The sequence below is a fragment of the Mixophyes fleayi genome, chromosome 8 (assembly GCF_038048845.1).
Source record: "Mixophyes fleayi isolate aMixFle1 chromosome 8, aMixFle1.hap1, whole genome shotgun sequence".
Classification (NCBI taxonomy): Eukaryota; Metazoa; Chordata; class Amphibia; order Anura; family Limnodynastidae; genus Mixophyes; species Mixophyes fleayi.
This window is the reverse complement of record NC_134409.1, coordinates 90346057-90367450: the sequence shown is the minus strand read 5'-3', so window position 1 is coordinate 90367450 and position 21394 is coordinate 90346057. Positions and strand designations below refer to the sequence as shown.

General features: G+C 40.9%; 1 protein-coding gene across 2 annotated transcripts in view; it reads right to left on the bottom strand.

Moving 5' to 3' along the window:
* Positions 1–4578: 4578 nt before the first annotated feature.
* The window catches only part of GSG1 (germ cell associated 1), a 62669-nt gene continuing 45853 nt past the window's right edge, over positions 4579–21394 (bottom strand). For both annotated transcript variants that reach the window (XM_075182875.1, XM_075182873.1), the window contains exons 3-6: positions 20439–20486; positions 18362–18514; positions 7612–7723; positions 4579–7473 (exon numbers count right to left, since the gene is read on the bottom strand). In XM_075182875.1, coding sequence (XP_075038976.1) covers positions 7182–7473; positions 7612–7723; positions 18362–18514; positions 20439–20486 — 605 coding nt within the window. In that variant the 3' untranslated portion in view covers positions 4579–7181. The remainder of the gene's footprint in view (positions 7474–7611; positions 7724–18361; positions 18515–20438; positions 20487–21394) is intronic.

The window sequence follows — 21394 nt, the reverse complement described above, 5'->3', positions numbered from 1 at the left end:
CTTGCCCACCTAGGGACATCCTCCCTTATACGTCACCTTAATAACCTTCATAGTTAAGTGGTTAGTTCAGGAACTGGGCCTAGGACCGTCATCAGTACAGGGACACCTAAATCCCTTGGTCCTGTTGGATACACACCACCAACACCCTCCTCGTCAACTTCCTCCACGATCTCCATCAGATTTAGAACTGCAGGCCATATCACCAGCCAGACTGAGTCCTCTTCTATACGGGATACATCCGAGGAATCCTGCAGCGGTACGCCTACTACTGCCACTGCTGCTGTTGCTGCTGTTAGTCGATCATCTTCCCAGAGGGGAAGTCGTAAGACCGCTACGTCTTTCAAAAAACAATTGACCGTCCAACAGTCATTTGCCATGACCACAAAATACGATAGTAGTCACCCTATTGCAAAGCGTATAACTGCGGCTGTAACTGCTATGTTGGTGTTAGACGTGCGCCCGGTGTCCGCCATCAGTGGAGTGGGATTTAGAGGGTTGATGGAGGTATTGTGTCCCCGGTACCAAATCCCATCGAGATTCCACTTCACTAGGCAGGCGATACCAAAGATGTACAGAGAAGTACGAGCAAGTGTCCTCAGTGCTCTTAAAAATGCAGTTGTACCCACTGTCCTCTTAACCACGGACATGTGGACAAGTGGTTCTGGGCAAGCGAAGGACTATATGACAGTGACAGCCCAATGGGTAGATGCATCCCCTTCCGCAGCAACAGCAGCAGCTGCATCAGTAGCAGCATCTACACAACGTCTGCTCGTGCCAAGGCAGGCAACATTGTGTATTACAGGCTTTAATAAGAGGCACAACGCTGACAACCTATTAGAGAAAATGAGGGAAATTATTTCACAGTGGCTTACCCCACTTAGACTGTCCTGGGGATTTGTGGTGTCAGACAACGCCAGTAACATTGTGCGGGCATTGCATATGGGCAATTTCCAGCACGTCCCATGTTTTGCCCACACCGTTAATTTGGTGGTGCAGCATTACCTCAAGAGTGACAGGGGTGTGCAGGAGATGCTTGCGGTGGCCCGCAAAATTGCTGGACACTTTCGGCATTCTGCCAGTGCCTACCGCAGGCTCGAGGCACATCAAAAAAGCATGAACCTGCCCTGCCATCACCTCAAACAAGAGGTTGTGACGCGCTGGAACTCCACCCTCTATATGCTGCAGAGGATGGAGGAGCAGCAAAAGGCCATTCAGGCCTACACCGTCACCTACGACATAGGCAAAGGAGTGGGGATGCGCCTGAGTCAAGCACAGTGGAGACTGATATCCGTGTTGTGCAAGGTTCTCCAGCCGTTTGAACTTGCCACACGAGAAGTCAGTTCCGACACTGCCAGCTTGAGTCAGGTGATTCCCCTGATCAGGCTGTTGCAGAAGCAGCTGGAGAAAGTGAGGGAGGAGCTGGTAAACCATTGCAATTCCACCAAGCATATAGCTCTTGTGGATGAAGTCCTTCGTACGCTTTGCCAGGATCCGCGGGTGGTCACTATTTTAAAGGCATGAGGAATACATTCTGGCCACCGTTCTCGATCCTCGGTTTAAAGCGTATGTTTTGTCTCTGTTTCCGGCGGACACAAGTCTGCAGCGGTGCAAAGACCTGCTGGTCAGGAGATTGTCCTCTGAAGAGGACCGTGACATGCCAACAGCTCCACCCTCATTTTCTTCCACATCTGTGGCTGCAAGGAAAAAGCTCAGTTTTCCTAAAAGAGCCGCTGGCGGGGATGCTAATAACATCTGGGCCGGACTGAAGGACCTGCCAACCATTGCAGACATGTCTACTGTTGCTGCATTGGATGCTGTCACAATAGAAAAAATGGTGGAGGATTATTTTGCTGACACCATCCAAATAGACATGTCAGACAGTCCATATTGTTACTGGCAGGAAAAAAAGGCAGTTTGGAAGCCCCTGTAAAAACTGGCTCTATTTTACCTGAGTTGTCCCCCCTCCAGTGTGTACTCGGAAAGAGTTTTTAGTGCAGCGGGGAACCTGGTCAGTGAGCGGCGAAGGAGGTTGCTTCCTCAGAACGTTGAAATAATGATGTTCATAAAAATGAATTATCAATTCCTCAATCAAGTACAGCACTGCCCTCCAGATAGTACAGAGGGACCTGTGGTTGTGGAGTCCAGCGGGGACGAATTGATAATGTGTGAGGAGGAGGAAGTACACACTGTAGGGGGAGAGGAATCAGAGGTTGAGGATGAGGACGACATCTTGCCTCAGTAGAGCCTGTTTATTTTGTACAGGGAGAGATGAATAGCTTTTTTGGTGTGGGGACCCAAACAAACCAATCATTTCAGGCACAGTTTGGTAGGCTCTTTTGCTGAAATGATTGGTTTGTTAAAGTGTGCATGTCCTATTTCAACAACATAAGGGTGGGTGGGAGGGCCCAAAGACAATTCCATCTTGCAACTTTTTTTTTCTTTGCCAGCTCTTTTTGTGGGGGTTCCAAACAAACCAATCATTTCAGCCACAGTTGTTTGGTAGGCCCTGTCGCTGAAATGATTGGTTTGTTAAAGTGTGCATGTCCTATTTCAACAACATAAGGGTGGGTGGAAGGGCCCAAGGACAATTCCATCTTGCAACTCTTTTATTGCCATTATGTGACCATTCAACAGTCGTTTGCCATGAGCACAAAGTAAAACAAAATTAAAACAAATTAAACCAAAAGTAAAATGCCCTGTCATAATCAAAAACAAGAGGTATTGACGTGCTTGAACTACTGTAGTGTTTATAAGTTAGAAACACTACACTTGAAAGCTTGAGCCTTTAATAGAAAAAGTCACTCTTCATTGCACGAATATTTGCAACAGCGACAATTTTTGGGTTAACAAAGTCAACAAATAACACTTCGACCCTGTCTGTCTTTCACATACTTGATGGGATCTCAATGATGAATGCTCTGTACCATTGTCGTCTAAAATAAGAGTTATTGACGTGCTATAACTACTGTAGTTTTTATAAATTATAAACACTACACTTGAAAGTTGGAGGAGGTATTGTGGCCCCGGTACCAAATTGGGTACCGGGGCCACTCCACTATGCAGTCCAGATAGAGGCGTATCAGATATTAAACAACGTTGACTGTTGCTGCCAAATCATAAATTAATGAAAATGACCTGTCATCGTCAAAAACAACAGGTATTGACACGCTCGATCTACACCCTGTATATGCTGCAGAGGATGTAGGAGCAGGCAGCTGTGCAGTGGAATTCAGACCATTTGAAGGCGGAGGTATTGTGGCCCCGGTACCAAATTGTGTACCGGGACCACTGCACTATGCAGTCCAGAAAGCTACCTCGGGGAAACGTTTTGGACTAAAAACAATATTGTGAGGTGTGAGGTGTTCAGAATAGACTGGGAATTAGTGGAAATGATTGTTATTGAATGTTATTGAGGTTAATAATAGCGTAGGAGTGAAAATAAACCCAAAAACTTGTTTTTAACACTTTTTATGTTTTTTTCAAAAAAAATCCGAATCCAAAACCTTAAATCCGAACCAAAACCTTTCGTCAAGTGTTTTGCAAAACAAATCCGAACCCAAAACCTCAAGCAAATCTGAATCCAAAACACAAAACACGAGACACCAAAAGTGGCCAGTGCACATCCCTAGTGCAAACGTAGGCACACTTGTACACTTAATCCATACATCAGCTGGCATACCTTTACTGCTCCGCAGATATCACCATCTTGGCCCTCAAAACCATTTGCTTCCTCAATAAATCAGGTGCTATTGCGCAAAAGTATGTATCTGATGTCACAATGTACGCAACGGTTTTTCACTTTTACAGTTCGTAGAAGTCCCTTCATTTGCGTTTTGTATAAATGTTTTGCAGTTTTCTACCCCCTTGAGGAAAAGAAAGAAACAAACCAATCGCTGTGGGCTTAAACTTTTGCAAAGTACCTTTTATGTTAATTTCTGTATACAACACTCAGGAGGAAAAATGCTGAGGTTAGTGTCCCTTTAAACAATATATAACCTTGTGTTCACGTCCATCAGTCAGAAATTGCTAGGTCATACACCAAAGAGATTAGAGGAGGATCTCAGATGATTCCCATAATCCTTTGGTTTCTTTATATCTTTCATTCAGTGGTTTGAATCTCCTTTCATAACTAATTTCCCTACAGTTTTAAAGGGAACGCCTAATCCCCGGATTACAGATAAGGCCGTGATTTGTTTATTGGGGATTATGTAGTCAAGGTTAGCATGTCTCCAACATGTGCAGAACCGAGGGTGGAGAATTAACCTGTTTAAAGAATCTGCCATTGTCCAGTTGTACAGTGTGGGTCTGATTCTTTAAGTAAAACATACTGAACTAATGTGCGTTGTTTAAAAAACACACATGGATCAGGTATATGCACATCGGAATTCAACAAGGAGCGGATGTGAAGATATGTGCGATGGTGAATACGGGTGTAGCCCTGCTCTGCTCTACTAGACAGGTCGCTGTAGGATACATCCAATACATATGAGGAATATAAAGTCACAAAAGATTTAATCAATGTTCCATGTTAATAGGTTAGTTATTAATGACAAAATATTAAAAAATTAACGTGTTTTTTTAAATTTTTGCATGAAATACATTTATAATGATGTCATTAATGTCTACTGTATATAAAATACATTTTTACAGTTGCTCCTGATTGTAAACACATGTGCTAGCATACATACACAGCTGTCATCACTAGTCATCAACAGTTAGACTTAGACCTGTACGAGCAAGAGATACAGCTAAAATACTTTTGAGATGCTGCAGCGGGTTTGGCATGCCTTTACTGTGCATTGATTGTGGCCAAACGCCCCTTCCCCACCCCATTCCCTCCTGAAATCATAAATTGTAGTAAGTGTCGTTTGCGCTTGAAGATGAATTGGACATTATTGAGTTATGTGGCATGCGCAGAGTAATTGTGTGGATTATACACACAAAATCGCTGTTTACGTCCCTTAATGGCTCAGGCCCTGTATGTCTACAAATGCCTCTCTTCTTCCAATAATATTTATGGGTCTAGTCATTAAAAAGTGTCGATAACGATGATTTTCTATCACCGCTGATCACAGTAATAGAAATTCTGTCATCACTCTCAATTATTAATAGAAAATCTCTGAAATAAAATATTGCCAGAGCAACTGAGCGATACTCAACCGGACAGTCTCAGGGGATAGGCGCATATGTGACCCAGCTAGATGGACCACACATGCGAGGTGGAACTGAAAGCCCAGACTTGGCCTTTCAGCTCCACTAATAAAAAATTAAAAAAAGAATTTGTTTAAAAAAAAAATAGATACAAAATATTTCTATACTATTGACGATTGGATAAAGTATTGGATAAAGTATAAAGCATATTTTCATTAATCTTTTCCTGTTGTCGCCTTCCTGAGATGGCGACAACAGAACAAGGATTGCAGTGATTCTTGCTTTGCATGGGGAAGCTATTGCCTGCAAAACCCAACAAATCTTTTTCGCCAGCGGGGAATCTCCTGTTTTTGACGAAGATAGGTCTTTCGTCTTTTTATTAAAAAAAAAGCCCTTATTCTCTGCTGCTTTGTCATTCTGTCCACATATTTATACACTTTGCAGCTTACACTCACTTGTTTGTCTACAGATGCTATACTCTTACATTGTGTGCTGAGTCTCAGGAAGAATTATGTTACTTGGGACACTGCATGCTCTCCGCGACACAGACTTTTTACATATATTTAAATGTATTTAACTCAACCACATTGCATTCAGTGTCATACTCCAGAACTTGGTGCACTTGTGTTGATAAAAAAAAAACAATACTCATAAACTGTGGTTTCAGCAGAAATAGAATAAACATTTGAATAAATTTGCTTATAAGTGACAAAGGACAATGTTTAAAGATAAAGGAATATATAACAAAAAAAGTGACAAAAAAATGCAAAGTGATCTGACTTATATACACACAGGGGAAGATTCAATGTGCTGTTGAGTGCCTCCAGAGTAGTCCGTAAAGTCACTCTGTGGCAATTGTTCTCTGCTCATTTTCCTCACACCCCATAGAGGTACGCCAATAATAAGCAGAGATTCCTTACCATAATAGGCGGCAATGTATACATTGGGCCTGATTCATTAAGGAAAGTAAAGCAAACAAAGTGAGTAACTTTGCAGCTTGGAAAAACCATGTTGCATTGGAGGGGGAGGTAAATTTAAAATGTGATGGAAGATTTATAGTTGTAAGGCATGTCCTAGATCAAATTTACATTTCAGTGTACAAATAAAATTATCAACTATTTGTGTGCTACATAAAAAACAGGCAGTTTTTATCTTATGGGCAAAATAATAAACTGAGTTGCACCCTTTGCATTGTAACATGGTTTTGTCCAGGAGAAAACTCATTTTTTTTTACCTTACTTTCCATAATGAATCAGGCCCATTGCAGTGATGTCTGGTGCCACAGTGCTTTGAATCTCCCCCAAAGTGTGTTTTTAGCCCTCTATCTCCTGTTAGTGATGACAGTCTGGTTTCTTCAATAGTGGTTGTCAAAGCTCATAAATAAGTTTAATTTTAAAACCCAGGTGAGTAACTCAATATCTCTGAGCTAGTAAAAAATTTAATTAGTGAAGAACTGGAAATACCTTACACACACTGGTAGTTTTTTTTTTACAGCCAACAATGACATGCTATAAGGAAATGACCTGACCTCACTTAACCTTTGTATACACACAGTTATTACCATTGCAAAACACTGCAGAGTCTTAGCTTTGCTCACAGCTTTATGTTGTTCTGTAATGAATAGTCCTAGGTTTTTGCACTGTCCTTGGTATGCATGCTGTTTATATTAACCATCCATCCAAGAATGGAGGGCGCATAATAACTGGCTTTTTGTTGTCAAATTATCTGTCATCAGAGGCTCAGTATACACTCAACAGGACCTGCAGTTGCAGGAATACAAGCATATCCATATTTGTTACAACTTACTAGAAGAGTTGGGTAAGTTCAGTGTACTTGAGAGGTATATGTAATGTCTACAAACAGTTCTGTCAAATGTAAAGGCCAGCCCTGCTAGCCATTCCATGTTTACATATAATCATGGATAATTCATTTTGCATCCACTGTAATTGCATACAACACCATAGTGCTTAGATTTTCATGATGATCAGTCTATTGCCTGAACAGTGCTGTGATCCCCTCCTGTTATCTATCTAGCAGTGTTCCTCATCCATGGACTCTTCCACATCTTGAAGATCCATCGAATGGTCTCTGAGCAATACTTTCTTATGAAGTTCCGAATAGAAGTCCACACTCTGTGACACAGAGTGGATAGGCTTGTCTCTATAGAAACTCATCTCTTTGTGATTCAGAAAGCAGGTGTGCTCTTTCAAACTGTGCTCAAAAGCTTTCTGGTTTCTTCGGAACTCCAGGACAGTTTTAGTGTAAGTGTTGAGTGTTGTCACAGCAGAAGCCATGCAACAAGTGAAAGAAGCCCACGCAGTGCTAAAAAAATACAGAGGAGATGGTCAAGAGAAAGCATTTCTTTGTATTATCTTATGTGTATAATCTATTCATCAATAAAAACATGGGTTTCAAGTGTGAGCTTGCATTTTGTTCAAAATGAATGACAAAGGAACTTACTAAAATGCCCATCCATAATCCCAAGAATGTGGCCTCCAGTCCTCTGGTCCGAGACTGACTGTGGCTTGGAATACCTGAGTATACATCATGTGTGCCACCATCCCTAGAAGTCCTGTAATAAAAATATATATTCAAATAACTAAAACAGTTACACTATAAACACACAGCTGGGTCCTCAAAGTATACTGCCATATAGCATCATTGTAAAAATACCATATCTGTGTTCAGACCTTCACATGTAAATAAATGTATTGGGGGACATAAAGACAAGATTTGTCCAGTTGACAGTTTCATTTCATACTACAGATGTGTGACAATGACCTATTTATTAGGCTTAAAACATACTTTAAAATAATTAGTACACAATTAAACATTTCAATACTGAAAGTGTATTGAAGCTGGCAGGCCTAAATGAACCAAGAAAAATACAGGAATGTATTACAGGAAATAAATATATGTTTGTGAAGACAGTTGTGGACTCAGCTATTAGTATCATTATTTGTGAATGATCATAAACAAGCACACCTCCCAACTGTCCCGATTTTGGTGTGACATCCCGATTGTTGAAAAAGGGGCAGAGCTTAAAGAAAAGTGGGTAGAGTTTTAAAGAAATTTGTACATTCGGGTGAAACAGGGGCGAGACTTACTTTGTCACACTTTCGTAATTCTAAATGTGAGGAGGCAAGTTCATACAAGCTTTGAATAGTATGGGCCTTACTCATTAAGGAAAGGAAAGCAAAAGAAAATTAGTAACTTTGCACCTTGGCAAAACCATGTTGCATTGAAGGGGGACGTAAATTTAAAATGTGATGGCAGATTTAAAGTTTGGATAGGGCATGTCCTTGATCAATATTAGTTTTCAGCTTAAAAATAAAGCTATCAAGTATTTGTGTGCTAGATGAAAAAAACAGCCAGTATTTAACTTATGTGCAAAATAAAAAACTAATTTGCATGCCTTGCATTGTAACATGGTTTTGTTCAGGAGAAAACGTACTCTTTTTTTGCCTTACTTTCCTTAACGAATCAGGCCCATAATGTTTACCCTGTATGCAGGATGGACAAATAATACATTTTACAATAAGGGTCATCTACAACGGGCAAAACCACGCACAACATGTTTCCTTTGACGATTTTGTTCTGTCATGCAATTTGACATGAACCATGCCATGCGCACACATAGTTCAACTGACAATTGAGGTAATTTACAACAAGGGTCATTCCACATCAGATCACCCAAAAAAACATGATTTGTCCACCACCCGTCTCAGATTTTTTTGAAAATTTTTTAGTTAAGAGAGGATGTCAAAAAAACTATTTCTGCCAAATATCTCGACTGTCTGACAATTAGTTGATTATATATTGATTTTTCAATGTATTAAATAATTTACTAATCGCGGCTTCTTTATCCAGTTTATTTGAAGTATTACAGGTGTTTATAAAGGAATCGACACAAAATTTGGAACCCTGAGGTAACTCTTCCTCCCGAATCCAAAAATCCAAACCAAATTACTGTATCTGCCTCATGTTTTGCATTAGGGCAAAAATGCACATTTTTCGAATATCATTAAAAACACTAGATTCAATTGACATTAGGGATCCCATTTTTTGGGGGGTGTTATGGGTAACTGACATCACTACTGACGTCAAACCCGGAAGTAGGAGCCAGAGAGCGGCGATATCGCCAGTGCTCCCTGATTGAATATGTTCAATGGTCAGTAATTTAATACATAATTCGGTCTTCAGTATCACCTATATGCTGATGATATTCAACTCTACATCTCTTCTCCTGATCTTTCCTCCTCCCTCCTCTCTCGTGTAACTGACTGCCTCTCAGCCATCTCATCCTGGATGTCCTCTCGCTTTCTTAAAATTAACATCTCCAAAACCGAACTCATTGTCTTTCCCCCACCCAGGCTACCTTCTCACCATGACCTCTCTATCGTTGTTAACAAATCCACTATCTCCTCTGTCACCCAACTCCGCTGCCTAGATGTCACTCTCGACTCCTCTCTCTCTTTTGCCCCCCACATTCAATCCCTTGCCCAAGCCTGTCGCTTCCAACTCCGTAACATTGCCCGCATCCGTCCCTTCCTCTCTCAAGATGCCACCAAAACTATCATCCATGCCCTCATCATCTCCCGTCTCGACTACTGCAACCTCCTTCTTTCTGGCCTCCCCTGCTCCCACCTTGCCCCCCTCCGCTCTATACTCAATGCGGCTGCGAGACTCATCTTCCTCTCACGCCGCTCCTCCTCTGCCTCCCCTCTCTGTCTTTCCTTACACTGGCTCCCCTTCCCCTACAGAATCCTTTTCAAACTCCTCACCACCACTTACAAGGCTCTCTCTCAGTCTACTGCCCCTTACATCTCTAACCTCCTCTCCATTCACACTCCCGCCCGCTCCCTGCGCTCGGCCAATGATCGCCGCCTCTCCTCCACTCTGATCACCTCTTCCCACTCTAGAATCCAAGACTTCTCCCGTGCTGCCCCCCTTCACTGGAACGACCTCCCTCGCTCCATTCGTCTCTCACCCAATCTGTGCTCCTTCAAGCGGGCACTTAAAACTCACCTGTTCCTTAAGGCCTACCAACCATCCACTTAACCTCTCACCTCTTCTGGTTCTCCCCTGCCCCCTTTCTCTCTCCCCGTTGCTTCACTGGCTCCCTTTTGTGCCTGACTTTGTTTACCCTCCCTTAGGATGTAAGCTCGAATGAGCAGGGCCCTCTTCCCTCCTGTCTCCATACCTGTTCTTCTGCTCCGTCTCTACTGTATCTGCCTGCTTGGAGTTTCTTGGAGTTTCTGAAGTACTGGTACTTTGTGTTTATTGTCCTGTACTGTTTTACCCTGTATAGTCTACTGTTTGTACCATGTACGGCGCTGCGGAAACCTTGTGGGCCTAACAAATAAACGATAATAATAATAATAATAATAATAATACATAAATCTCTAGCAGCGCTGCACAATTATTTCCAGTTAGCAGCGACTACCTGCTATTATCTGATGACTGCGTGAGTTATTAACCACAAGTTATATCACTTACATTCATACGCTGTACTAGCGCCTCTGACTATACTAAGTTCAGCAGCTTCTTTGCCTTGTGGCCAGCTATTATTTAGCACAATTAAGGGACAAGTGACTGTTTATTATTAATAGTCCCCACACATAGGCCACATTGGATAGCCGCTGCACTTTTTTTCTGGGTCAGCATGTTTGCATATTATTAACTGGCGCTTCACTGAGACATTAATAGCAAGTGTCACCACTTGCATATATATAGTGCACTAGTGCTCTTGATCATATCGCTGCACAATTATCTCAAGTTAGCAGCAACTATCTATTATTATCTGACGCCTCAGTGAGATATTACCAGCAAGTGGTATCACTTGTATACATATGCTGTACTAGCGTATCTGACTATACCAAGCTCAGCATGTCCTTTATTTTGTGGCCAACCATTATTTAATACAATTGAGGGATATATGATTCTCTATTATTAGTGGTCCCCATACATGGGTCACATTGGAGAGCCGCTGAACTATTATTTTGGGCCAGCATTGTTTGCTCACTGTTAATTGGAGCTTCACTGAGATATCATTAGCAAGGGTTATCACTTGCACATATATATTGCACTAGTGCATCTGACCATATCTGGTGTAGCACGGTAATTGTTTTATGACCAGCTATCATTTAAACCTATTGAGGAACATATGATTTTCTAAATATTATAAGGTTGCATATATAGATGATTTTAGATGGTATGTGGTCTAGATACATTCCCTCTTTTTCATATATAAATTAGAGAAGATGGTTTTCGGACCATGACTATATCTAATTACATACCCTTGCCACTCTTCTGGCTCTACTGTCTGTGGTAATATTTTATACACCTATTGCACAACATAATATAAAAAGGATTTTTTTCACGTTTATTTTCTCTTTTATTTCACTTGTTTATTATGAGGATATTTTTATATCTACAGAGATATGTTTTTAAGAAATTACTATTAATAAAGGCATCTGCCCTATACAGTATATTATAATATAAATCTATTGGTGGTCATCTGATTGTCGTCCATAACACAAACAGCAGCACAAGTATGTGGCTGTAAAGTGAAACACTTTATACAATTTCAATTGGATTAGGGGTGCTCTATCAATCCATTTCTATCTCTTTTGTTGTTCTATGTGCAATTAAATGGAAGGAGCACCCCCTCAACATTACAATGATTTCGATATATAGATGAGGTATATCCTAACTCTGTGCGGATTCCTCCTCTCTTTCTTTCGGATGCCTTTGGTCTTCACCAGGAACCCCCGACAAGGGAGTTTGGGTTTCACTGCTAGAGACGTACAGGTCGCGGCCCTCCAAGTTAGCCACCAGTGAAGCAGACAATGAACAAGTGTAGTCGTGCGAAAAAGGATTGAGTCGAGCGGACAAACATGGTACCAAAGGAGCAAACATAAACGGTGTCAAGAAGCCAGAGGTCAAACCAGAATTTACAGTCAAGCCAAGGGATAATCCAAAAGCAGTCAGAGAAACCCAGGTAAGAGTCCAAGTGGTCAGGCAGGATGCAACATACTAAGCAGGAACGCTGGAGCATTAGGAGTCCTAGTTACTCCGGCACCCACCTGGTGCCTGAGGCAGCTTTACATAAGGAGGCCTACGATCTGATTGGTGGCAGGAATCGTGTTACCGTTAGCAATGAAGATGCGAACAAACTGCGCATGCACTCGCAGAGACCCGTAACGGAAGGGGGAAGCGTCCCGTTGCCTAGCAATGGGATGGTGCTTCCGGCAGAGAAAGTCGTCCGCCACTGGCACTTATAGTGTGTGTGGGGATAGCGTCTGACACATTTATATACCTAAAGAAAGTCTTTATTTTGAGTGACAAATATTTGAACTTTCTTTCAAATACATTTGTCAATGTGTTCATATCTATCTATATCATGATTTATTTCTGCCATATTTGTACCTACATAGAGCAAGGGACTTAGTGATTTCATGTAAATTACTATAAAATTACCAATTTTCACCAACTTCAATGTGGAGTAAATTTTAGTTAATTTGGAGCAGCTATAATGTCCAGAGGCTCTTCACAGAATCATGAACACTTTCATATGTGTCCAATCTTCACACCTTCGCAATTCTTCAATTATCTTTTCCTGAAAAACAAATCATTTTTCTCCAGGTGAAGTCCAAATTGAGGCACTTCACTATCAGTGGTTAGGACTAGGAGCTCCTAGATTGCCAATCATCCTGTTCAAAGTTTTCTCACTCTGCATTTCGTAGCGCAAATCCATTTGTAGTTTCGTACAAAGACAGAGTGGTATACAGTATTGACTAAAGTGAGGTTTTGCAAAACCGCACTTTTTGGGGGATTCTTTTTAAATTTACAAAAGCCCAAACTGCACATAGAATCGCATGTTTTTAAAAAATGTTTTAAATAGAAAATATACAAACTGTGCAATTTATGAACTTGCAGTTTGTAAAACTGCACATCACGCCGCCTGAAAAATGGCAGTTTTTTTTATACATGGTACTCCCCATAGAGTAGGCATCCTAAACCAGATGCTTATAAATAAATAACGCATAATAAAAAAAAAAAAACCTCTCCTTCGCTAACAGCCCAGGCTAGTCTGCATTTGGCATGGTCCTCTAGGAATTGGTGCCTGAAAAACCTTTTGGGCTCTGCACCTAGAGATGACTGGCCCAATGCTAAGTAACACCGGGCTCCACCTGGTACTGGCCAATGGGTAGCAGAATAATAGCGTAAAAAAATTGTGTGACCCCTATAATCAATATTTAATGGTGCTTAGTCTAATAAGTAATTGTTACTGTCCCCTTAGTCTAATAAAATTACTAGTGCCCTGTAGGATAATACATTATTATTAGTGCCCCATATGTTAAAAATTAAATAATTGTGGGTCCTTAGGATAATAAATAATAACTATGTCTGCATTATTAATTTTAATAATATTGTCCTCATAATTTTGTCTCAAAGGTGGTATCCTTAATACATACATACCTGAAAACTTCTTTGTTTCTTGGTTTGGCGTAATACTTTTGGGAAGTAACACAAGATGACTTAATCACTGGGGGAGCCAGTCTACTTACTAGCTATGCTGCCAAACAGGAGCAGTCTCTTACACCGCTCAGGCAATCACGGATAAGAGACTGCTCCTGATTGACGGCGCCAAAATATTTAGGGCTTTTCAAACCGCTGCACATTGCCAGTGATTTAAGTTTTCACCTTCCAAACCTCAGGATAGAAAATCCTGTGGTTTGGGGCTGAAAACCACTAGTGATGTGTGGCGTTTTGTTCCGCATGCTGGAATTAATTCTCAGAATCTGCTTTCAATATATATGAATGGAAGGATCCATAAACCACTCCACTTGTTCTCTCACTATTTCTCAATATCTGTTCTTAGTCTGTATTTAAAGACAAGTTTACAGTACTTCCTGATTCTCTACTGGATTCAATTCTTAACATAAGTGCTACTTAAGGAACACAGCAAGACATCACTTTAAATATTCTGTATTCAATTCTCAGTATCCAGTCTTATTCTGTATATGTGGACAGTTCACAGTACTAATTCTCTAGTTCTCTATGTAGTTCTCATTCCTTTTCAATTATGTTTCTAGGAACAAACAGGACTGCATTTATCATGAGGGCAAACTAGGCAACTGTCTAGATCAGCAATGTTCAGAGGACAATATACAAATAATTTTATGCTAATTTTATAAAATTTTTGTCTTGTATTTATTTATTTTTCTTACATGGTCTTTATCAACAATTTAGTTTCCATTGTAAAGTAATGGAGGGCAGCATGATGGATAGAGGGGCATGAGCATGTAAGGTGCACAACTAGTAATTTAGGGACTATTCACCCACAATGTCTAAGGCAGTTTCAAATCTGAATATAGTCCTGAGGACAACTGTACAGAGACACATCTCTGTTTAATGCTTATAGCTCCCTTATGTCCTGCGTTCACCAAGCAGTCTAATTGTTTCTATTAGAAATCTTAAATTCAGAAGGCTGGTTTTCCTAGAATTCTCACTAAGACCAAGGGTGCACAAACTTTTGCAGATGGCAACATTAATGGATTGTAGTTATCTGAAGGAGCCACAATAAAACTTATATTTCATAAAAAGTAAAAATACATTCATACTACAGGAAAACAGGAACCTCTCTGCAATCATTGCATACCTATCAACATCATTAAACAGTCCCCGCAGGTACATAATTGTGTGAGCTGCCGATAAATGAAGGCACAAAGGGGAGACAGGATATGCTAGTTAGGATGCATGACTGCATAGGGTGTATTTCTTGTATCACCCCCCTCCCCACACACACACACACACACACACACCTGTACCATATTTGGCCCCCTCACCTCTCTAACACAACCCACCCTCCCCGTGGCAACCTATTTCTTCCCAGTAACATCATACTTGCCAACTCTCCCTGAATGTCAGGGAGACTCCCTGAAATAGTGGTGATCTCCCTCACTCCCTGAAGAGTCTGGCATTCTCCCTGATCCTGACCCAGTACAAGACGTGGTTGGCTTTGCCATCTGTGGCATGATGACACAGTTCAGGAATTGTGTTCTATGTCCATGTATTGATGCCTGTGGAGGTGGCCATTTTCATGGAGACCAAGATTTAATCAAAGACTGACAGGTAAGACAACATGAGTTCAGTAATGGAGACAGAAATGTAAAAGACACTTCAGTCTCTAGAGATTCATTAGCTGCTTTTCTTTAACGCATAGTTGCCTACTCTCCCGGAATTTCCGGGAAACTCCCACATTTCTGGGAGACCTCCCGACCTGCCGGGAGAGCAGGGCAACCTCCCAGTTCTCGCCCCGACAATTAGTAAGTGGCGGGGCTTAATGATGAAAATATCGCGTCATCTTAGCCAGATGATGCGACTTATCAAGCCCCGCCCCCACACGCCCACCTCCCCCGGGATCTCCCTGAAGCCAACGAGGAAAAGTTGGCAAGTATGAGTAACATGACAGAGCATCATTTTTTGTAGGATTGTACTGCATTTCCATTGCTTTTTAGGTTTCCAAGTTCATGGAGTTGTAATGTATTTAAAGACTTTAAATTACTTTGGAGTCAATAAATTGTCTATTTTGTGCATTTATATGTGTATGTATGCTACGTGTATGCTATCCATTTATTGTAACAGTGTGTTGACAAATGTGAAGTCTTTGTGTAGCTGCAATTGCACCTGTAAGAGTTAAATACATTTTTGTCACACAGTATTTGTGTGGGCAGTAAATACATACTTGCCCACTTTCTTCAGCTTCCTTCCGGGAGCCAGCCAGTGGAGGGGGGCGTGAGGGGGGCGGGGCAGGCAAAATGACGTCATTTTGGCCCCGCCCCCGGTGACGGCATGACGCAAACGCGTCATTTGACAGCGGGGGCGGGGCCAAACGATTCACCGGGAATCGCGGCGTTTGGGATCTAATTCTGCCCACTTCACTAGGAAGTGGGGCACTTCCTAGTGAAGTGGGCAGAATTCAGGTGATTGCCACACTCGCCCGGGAGTCCGGGAGACTCTCGCAAAATGCGGGAGTCTCCCGGACATTCCGGGAGAGTTGGCAAGTATGAGTAAATAAATGGAAAACGTGAAAACAGGACATGAAATCCAGAGTCACAAAGTAACCCCCAGTGGCAGAACCTTTTGGTGTCTGTAAGGTGTCAGCAGTGTTGGATAGAAATGTTAGTCCACACAGTGTTAAACTTAACCAAGTTGTTGGTTTATTTGAGAACAGGAACAGCAGCAGTGATGCAGATACACACAGGTCTAATGGCTGCAGCAGTTGTAACAGTTATAGAATGCAGTTAGGGTCATATGACCATAGAGCAGCAGGATGCTAATGTCATTAATCACCACCCCCTTCACCAGTTGGCACTAGAGGACCAACAAAGAGAGTGTGAAAGAGGAGACAGCATATGGAGCGCACTTCTCTCCAACAATCCCCTCACACAATAAGACACATGTTGCATAGTTTCCAACATTTGAAAATAGTTTCCAGGGACACTTAGACGCTGAGCCAATGCATCTATCACATATAACACTGTCCTGATGGACATATGAGTAACACAATCCCCATCATATTATTCTTCCTCAATTTGATTAAAACATGTTTTGCATTTTAAACACTCCTCTTTAAAATATATTATCTGATAAATATAGACGTTTCCAAGTACAGATTTCTAAAATATAGGCCTGTCCCTGGAAATTAGGAAAAGTTAGCTACTCTGCATGCTGCAACATAGCCAATGAATAACAGCAGGTCACAGCACCTGTTCTATCAAGTGGAGCTCTAACATTAGGAAATTTACAGCTATTGCCAAAATAATCTTGCAAATTAGCAAGGTCCCAAGAAAGATAAGCTCATTTAAGAGGAGAGTTTGAATTAGAATAATACCAGCATATAAGATTTAGTGAACTTCCTGTGAGTACAGGTGTGGATTTTGCCTTTCTGAGAGTGAATATCTAGCTCAGCAGCTGGGTGCTGTTGTTAATTTTAATCAGAGATGCTCAGGCTCAGTTCCCCAAGAACCAAACACACCCGAACGTAGCAGATCCAAGTATGAGCTGGCTCGGTACTTTAGCGCACCCTGGAAATTTAAAATGATGCAAAACTTCATTGTTATGTCGTCGGATCTCGCAAGCTTTGGATTCTATAAATACCACCCTCCACGGCGATCCAGCGCCATTTCACAGAGGGACACAGAAGGGGTAGCACAGTTCTTGGCCGTCTCTAGTGCAGTTGGGCAGCGTCATAGGTAGAAAAGAAAGAGGAGGGGTGGCAGTGTTCTTCAAAGACTCCAGTGACATACAGGAGAGCTCCATTGCTAATTGTCATTGCTTAAATAGAAGTAATAGGTCTGGCAGGTTGGTCTTCTAAATCTGCAGTCACATTGTAGTGTGTTTTATAGGTAACACACAAAGAGGAGAGCTCCATTGCTCCATTGCTAATTGTCATTGCTAAAATACAAATAATAGATCTGGCAGGCTTGATCTTCTAAATCTGAGGTCTTTGTTTGAAAGTGTATGAAAATAATAGTGTGACCTGTGAGGTGGTCAAAATTGACTGCAAATGACTTGAAATTAATGTTATTGAGGATAATAATAATAATAATGTAGGGGGGGAGCAAAAATATGTGATTTTAGCAAAAAAAAAAAAAGTAGGGATTTTAGAAAGAAAAAAAATCGGGATCCAAAACCAAAACATGCAAGGGCGGTTTTGCCAAAACCAAAACACGAAATTAATCCAGATCCACAACCAAAACCAGAACACGGAGGTCAGTGAACATCCCTAATTTTAATCCAAGTATTCGCCCAAGTTCTGCCACATGCTCTGATCCAGTTTGCTGGATGTACAGCATTCAGTTTTTGAATGATGAATAGATCAATACAGAGGTCAACGGGGGACCAGCAGTGGTGGCACGCAAAAGTGAGTGCAACGGCTTTCTTTAATAGTTATTAATAAACATCCAATCATAGATGAAGGCTCTCCAGAAGGACCTTTTATAAACTGGAAATCTGTGAATAAAATGAACAGGAAACCTCCATCCCACATTATTTCAAATATAGAATTTTTTTATACAATTCAAGGCTGCACTGTAAAGCAATTGATTTATTATTAGACTTTGTTTGCAGTTGCAACATTGTTTTGTAATTAAAGCTATTAAAATCACCTTTTGACATTATATCTGAATATATATATTACCTGAAAGCACTGAGGACATTGCAGCAAAAGCATTGAGCTTCAGTCCACAGACAGGGTTCCCAGTGTAAAACATTTCCAATAGCAGCAGCGCAAAACTGATTACCAGTAGTATAATATACGCCAGCTCAGACCCCAATGAAAGCCACAAGATTCCTGTAACACAAAATACAACATTGGGACATCTTCTCGTTTATTATCATATCAGCAGTATTGACGATGGGGAAGAATACATGCTATAAGCTATTTAAAGCAGCAATCCTATGAAAAATTAGGTGTATTTTCTTTCACATAACTCACTGTGGCAGGCTATAAGTAGAATGGTAGTATTTACCCTTTTTCTTTGGTTTGTTTCTTTAGGCTGCTATTTATAATTTATAACTCTGCTGTATCATGGCAACTAGAATCACATGGCTTATGATGTAAAGAGCAGAGTGGATTTGGAACATCCCTCTGAGCTCAGTCTGCTGTGTAAAATTTTCCCTTTCCTCCTCCCCCCTATGCTTTTACATGACATACTGAGAGCTGTGAGCCTGTGTAACTGGCAGTCCTATTTTGCAGCCTGCAGAGAGATTTGAAAAGGATATAATGATTTGTGGAAGGACAACTAAAAAAAATACTCCCAGATGCATGCTTAACAGGTACTTAATGTGTCATTAAAATTAAAAAATAAACCTTTGATGTGTTGCACACTGCCTCATAACGCTAGCGTCATGGGTTCCATTGTAACCAAGGTCTTATCTGTGGGAGTTTGTTTGTGCTCCCTGTATTTGCGTAGTTTTCTTCCCACAGTCCAAAAACATACTGATAGGCAGGGGTCAAAATGGTAATTTAGAAGTGACAGTATGGAAAATGTAAGTGATCAAATCGTTTTACAATGAAGGCAGTAGGAGAATGGCAGAAGGTAAATATACCCGTGTGCAGGGGCAGGCTGGGCTGGGGGGCAGGGGGTCATTTGCCCCCCCAGGACGGTCCCATAGTGGGCTACCTTGGGCTGGGTCACCTGCATTTTTTTCCCTTTAAAATAGACTGCTGAATGGAATCTTGCCCCCCGGGCCAAAATTTGTCAGCCCTCCCTGCCTGTGTGTGGCGGGGTTAGACTGTAAGCTCCAATTGGTCAGGGCCTGATATAAATTATTACATATTCTCTGTGCAACAGATAACAAAATAATAAACAATAAAATGAGGAAATGCTGCTTTAAATTTAACTTGGTTTATGGGTGTAGCTTCCAACAATAATACAATGCATATGACAGTGTCATTTTTTTACAACTGCAATTTATATGATAAGCAATTATGAAATTAGGATGTTAAATCTTAAATGATGGATCATTACACCATAATTAATCTGAAAACAGGTTTTAAAAGAGAAGAAGTACAAGGTCTTCACTCCTATAAATGAAAACAACACTTGGGGTCATTTACGAAAAGTACTACTTATGTGACTCAGCATATCTCTGTCTGTCTCTCTCTACGTGGTACATGGAAAAGGAGTGGAGATTCTATCCTCATCGTCATCAGCACAATGTGTCTCCGTGGACTGTTCTGTAGACACATCAGGCTGAATTGAATCTCCCCGTAGAATGGTCAAAGGGGAAATGTATAAACCGTATAATGGAGACAGGAGCTGGAGATTTAACCCTGCATGGTTTCCAGTGACTGCACACTGAATATATATATTGCAGCAAGAGGCTAGCCAGTATGCTGAGACTTGTAGCTTCACAGCAGCTGGAGAGCTAGTTTCCATAGCGCTGCTTTAAAGGAAAAGGGTTTCTTACACTGGCAAATTTCCTTTGATCACATTTATAAAAGACCCCACCATACATTTTATACTCATTAATTAAACAAACTTAACACAAAAAGCAGACATTTGGTAAGGGGCTTATACTGAGTGTATGTGATTAAGCCAGTAATTATTCTCATATTTGCTACCACAAAAAACTCTTTCAAGTATGTTGTTCAACAGTAGTTGGGGACCAACAGGACAGGGTAAGAAAAGATCTGTACCCTATAGCCTCTATGAATAACTGTAATATATTAAATATTAATATATTAATATATATTAATATATTAAATGTACCTCTTTCAGCTGGTGGAGTCAGTTCCAGGAAACTTCGACACTTCTCATCTAAAATGTAATAGGAAAAAAAATTATATGTGCTATGATTTCAGTGTAAGTCTTACCTTAAATATGCTATACCTCTGTAGGCCAAAATAAAGAAAGTCCAAGGCAGGGGGCAAACGCAGGATTTCTAGAGGGGGTTTTCCACACCACACCGCCAGAGTGAGCATACCACCCCCGCTGTTCCCCTTGGATACTGCAAGGGGCATGGCTATAACTTTAGACCGCATTTGGCCACTCTCCAACCCCTTCTCATCCCTTTCAAATACGTGCATTACTGTTAGGTGGACATGGCTCCCTCTTCACAAGCACAGCAGTGTGCAGCTTTCACTACTGGACAATACAATAATAAGTGCTCACTCTTAATTGGATTAATGATAAACAGACAGGCAGACAATGAGCTATATTTATCTATCTATCTAAAGATAAAAATATATTCCAGCGCACATAAACTAGCTAATATATTTAACTTTTAAAGTATAGGACTAGTAAGAGTTTGTTCCCATATATGGACTCATCACTTTCTAGTGAGACATAGATCTTAGACTGAATGGAAGTGTATAGCAATAATATATTTGTTAGGTCTCACAATGCAATTAATATCTAAACCAAAACTAATTATATATATATCTAGAATTGTGATAAAAATTTAAATTACATAAAAATTCTTAAGATAAAATGGGCTTGTAAGCACTTCAAAATATCTACATCATAGTTGGTCCATAATCCCAATGATTTCCAAAACATTTTGCATAAGAGGAACCTACATGTCAAAATGAAACATTCACTGCAGTTCCACCTAATATTTAAAAGTCCATTCTTAGATGCTTCCTTTGGATGATAAGCGTACTGGCTTGACTCCTCAACCACGGCAGGGTGTGTGTCGGGGGTCTGTGCCTTCAAGGAGAGACCAT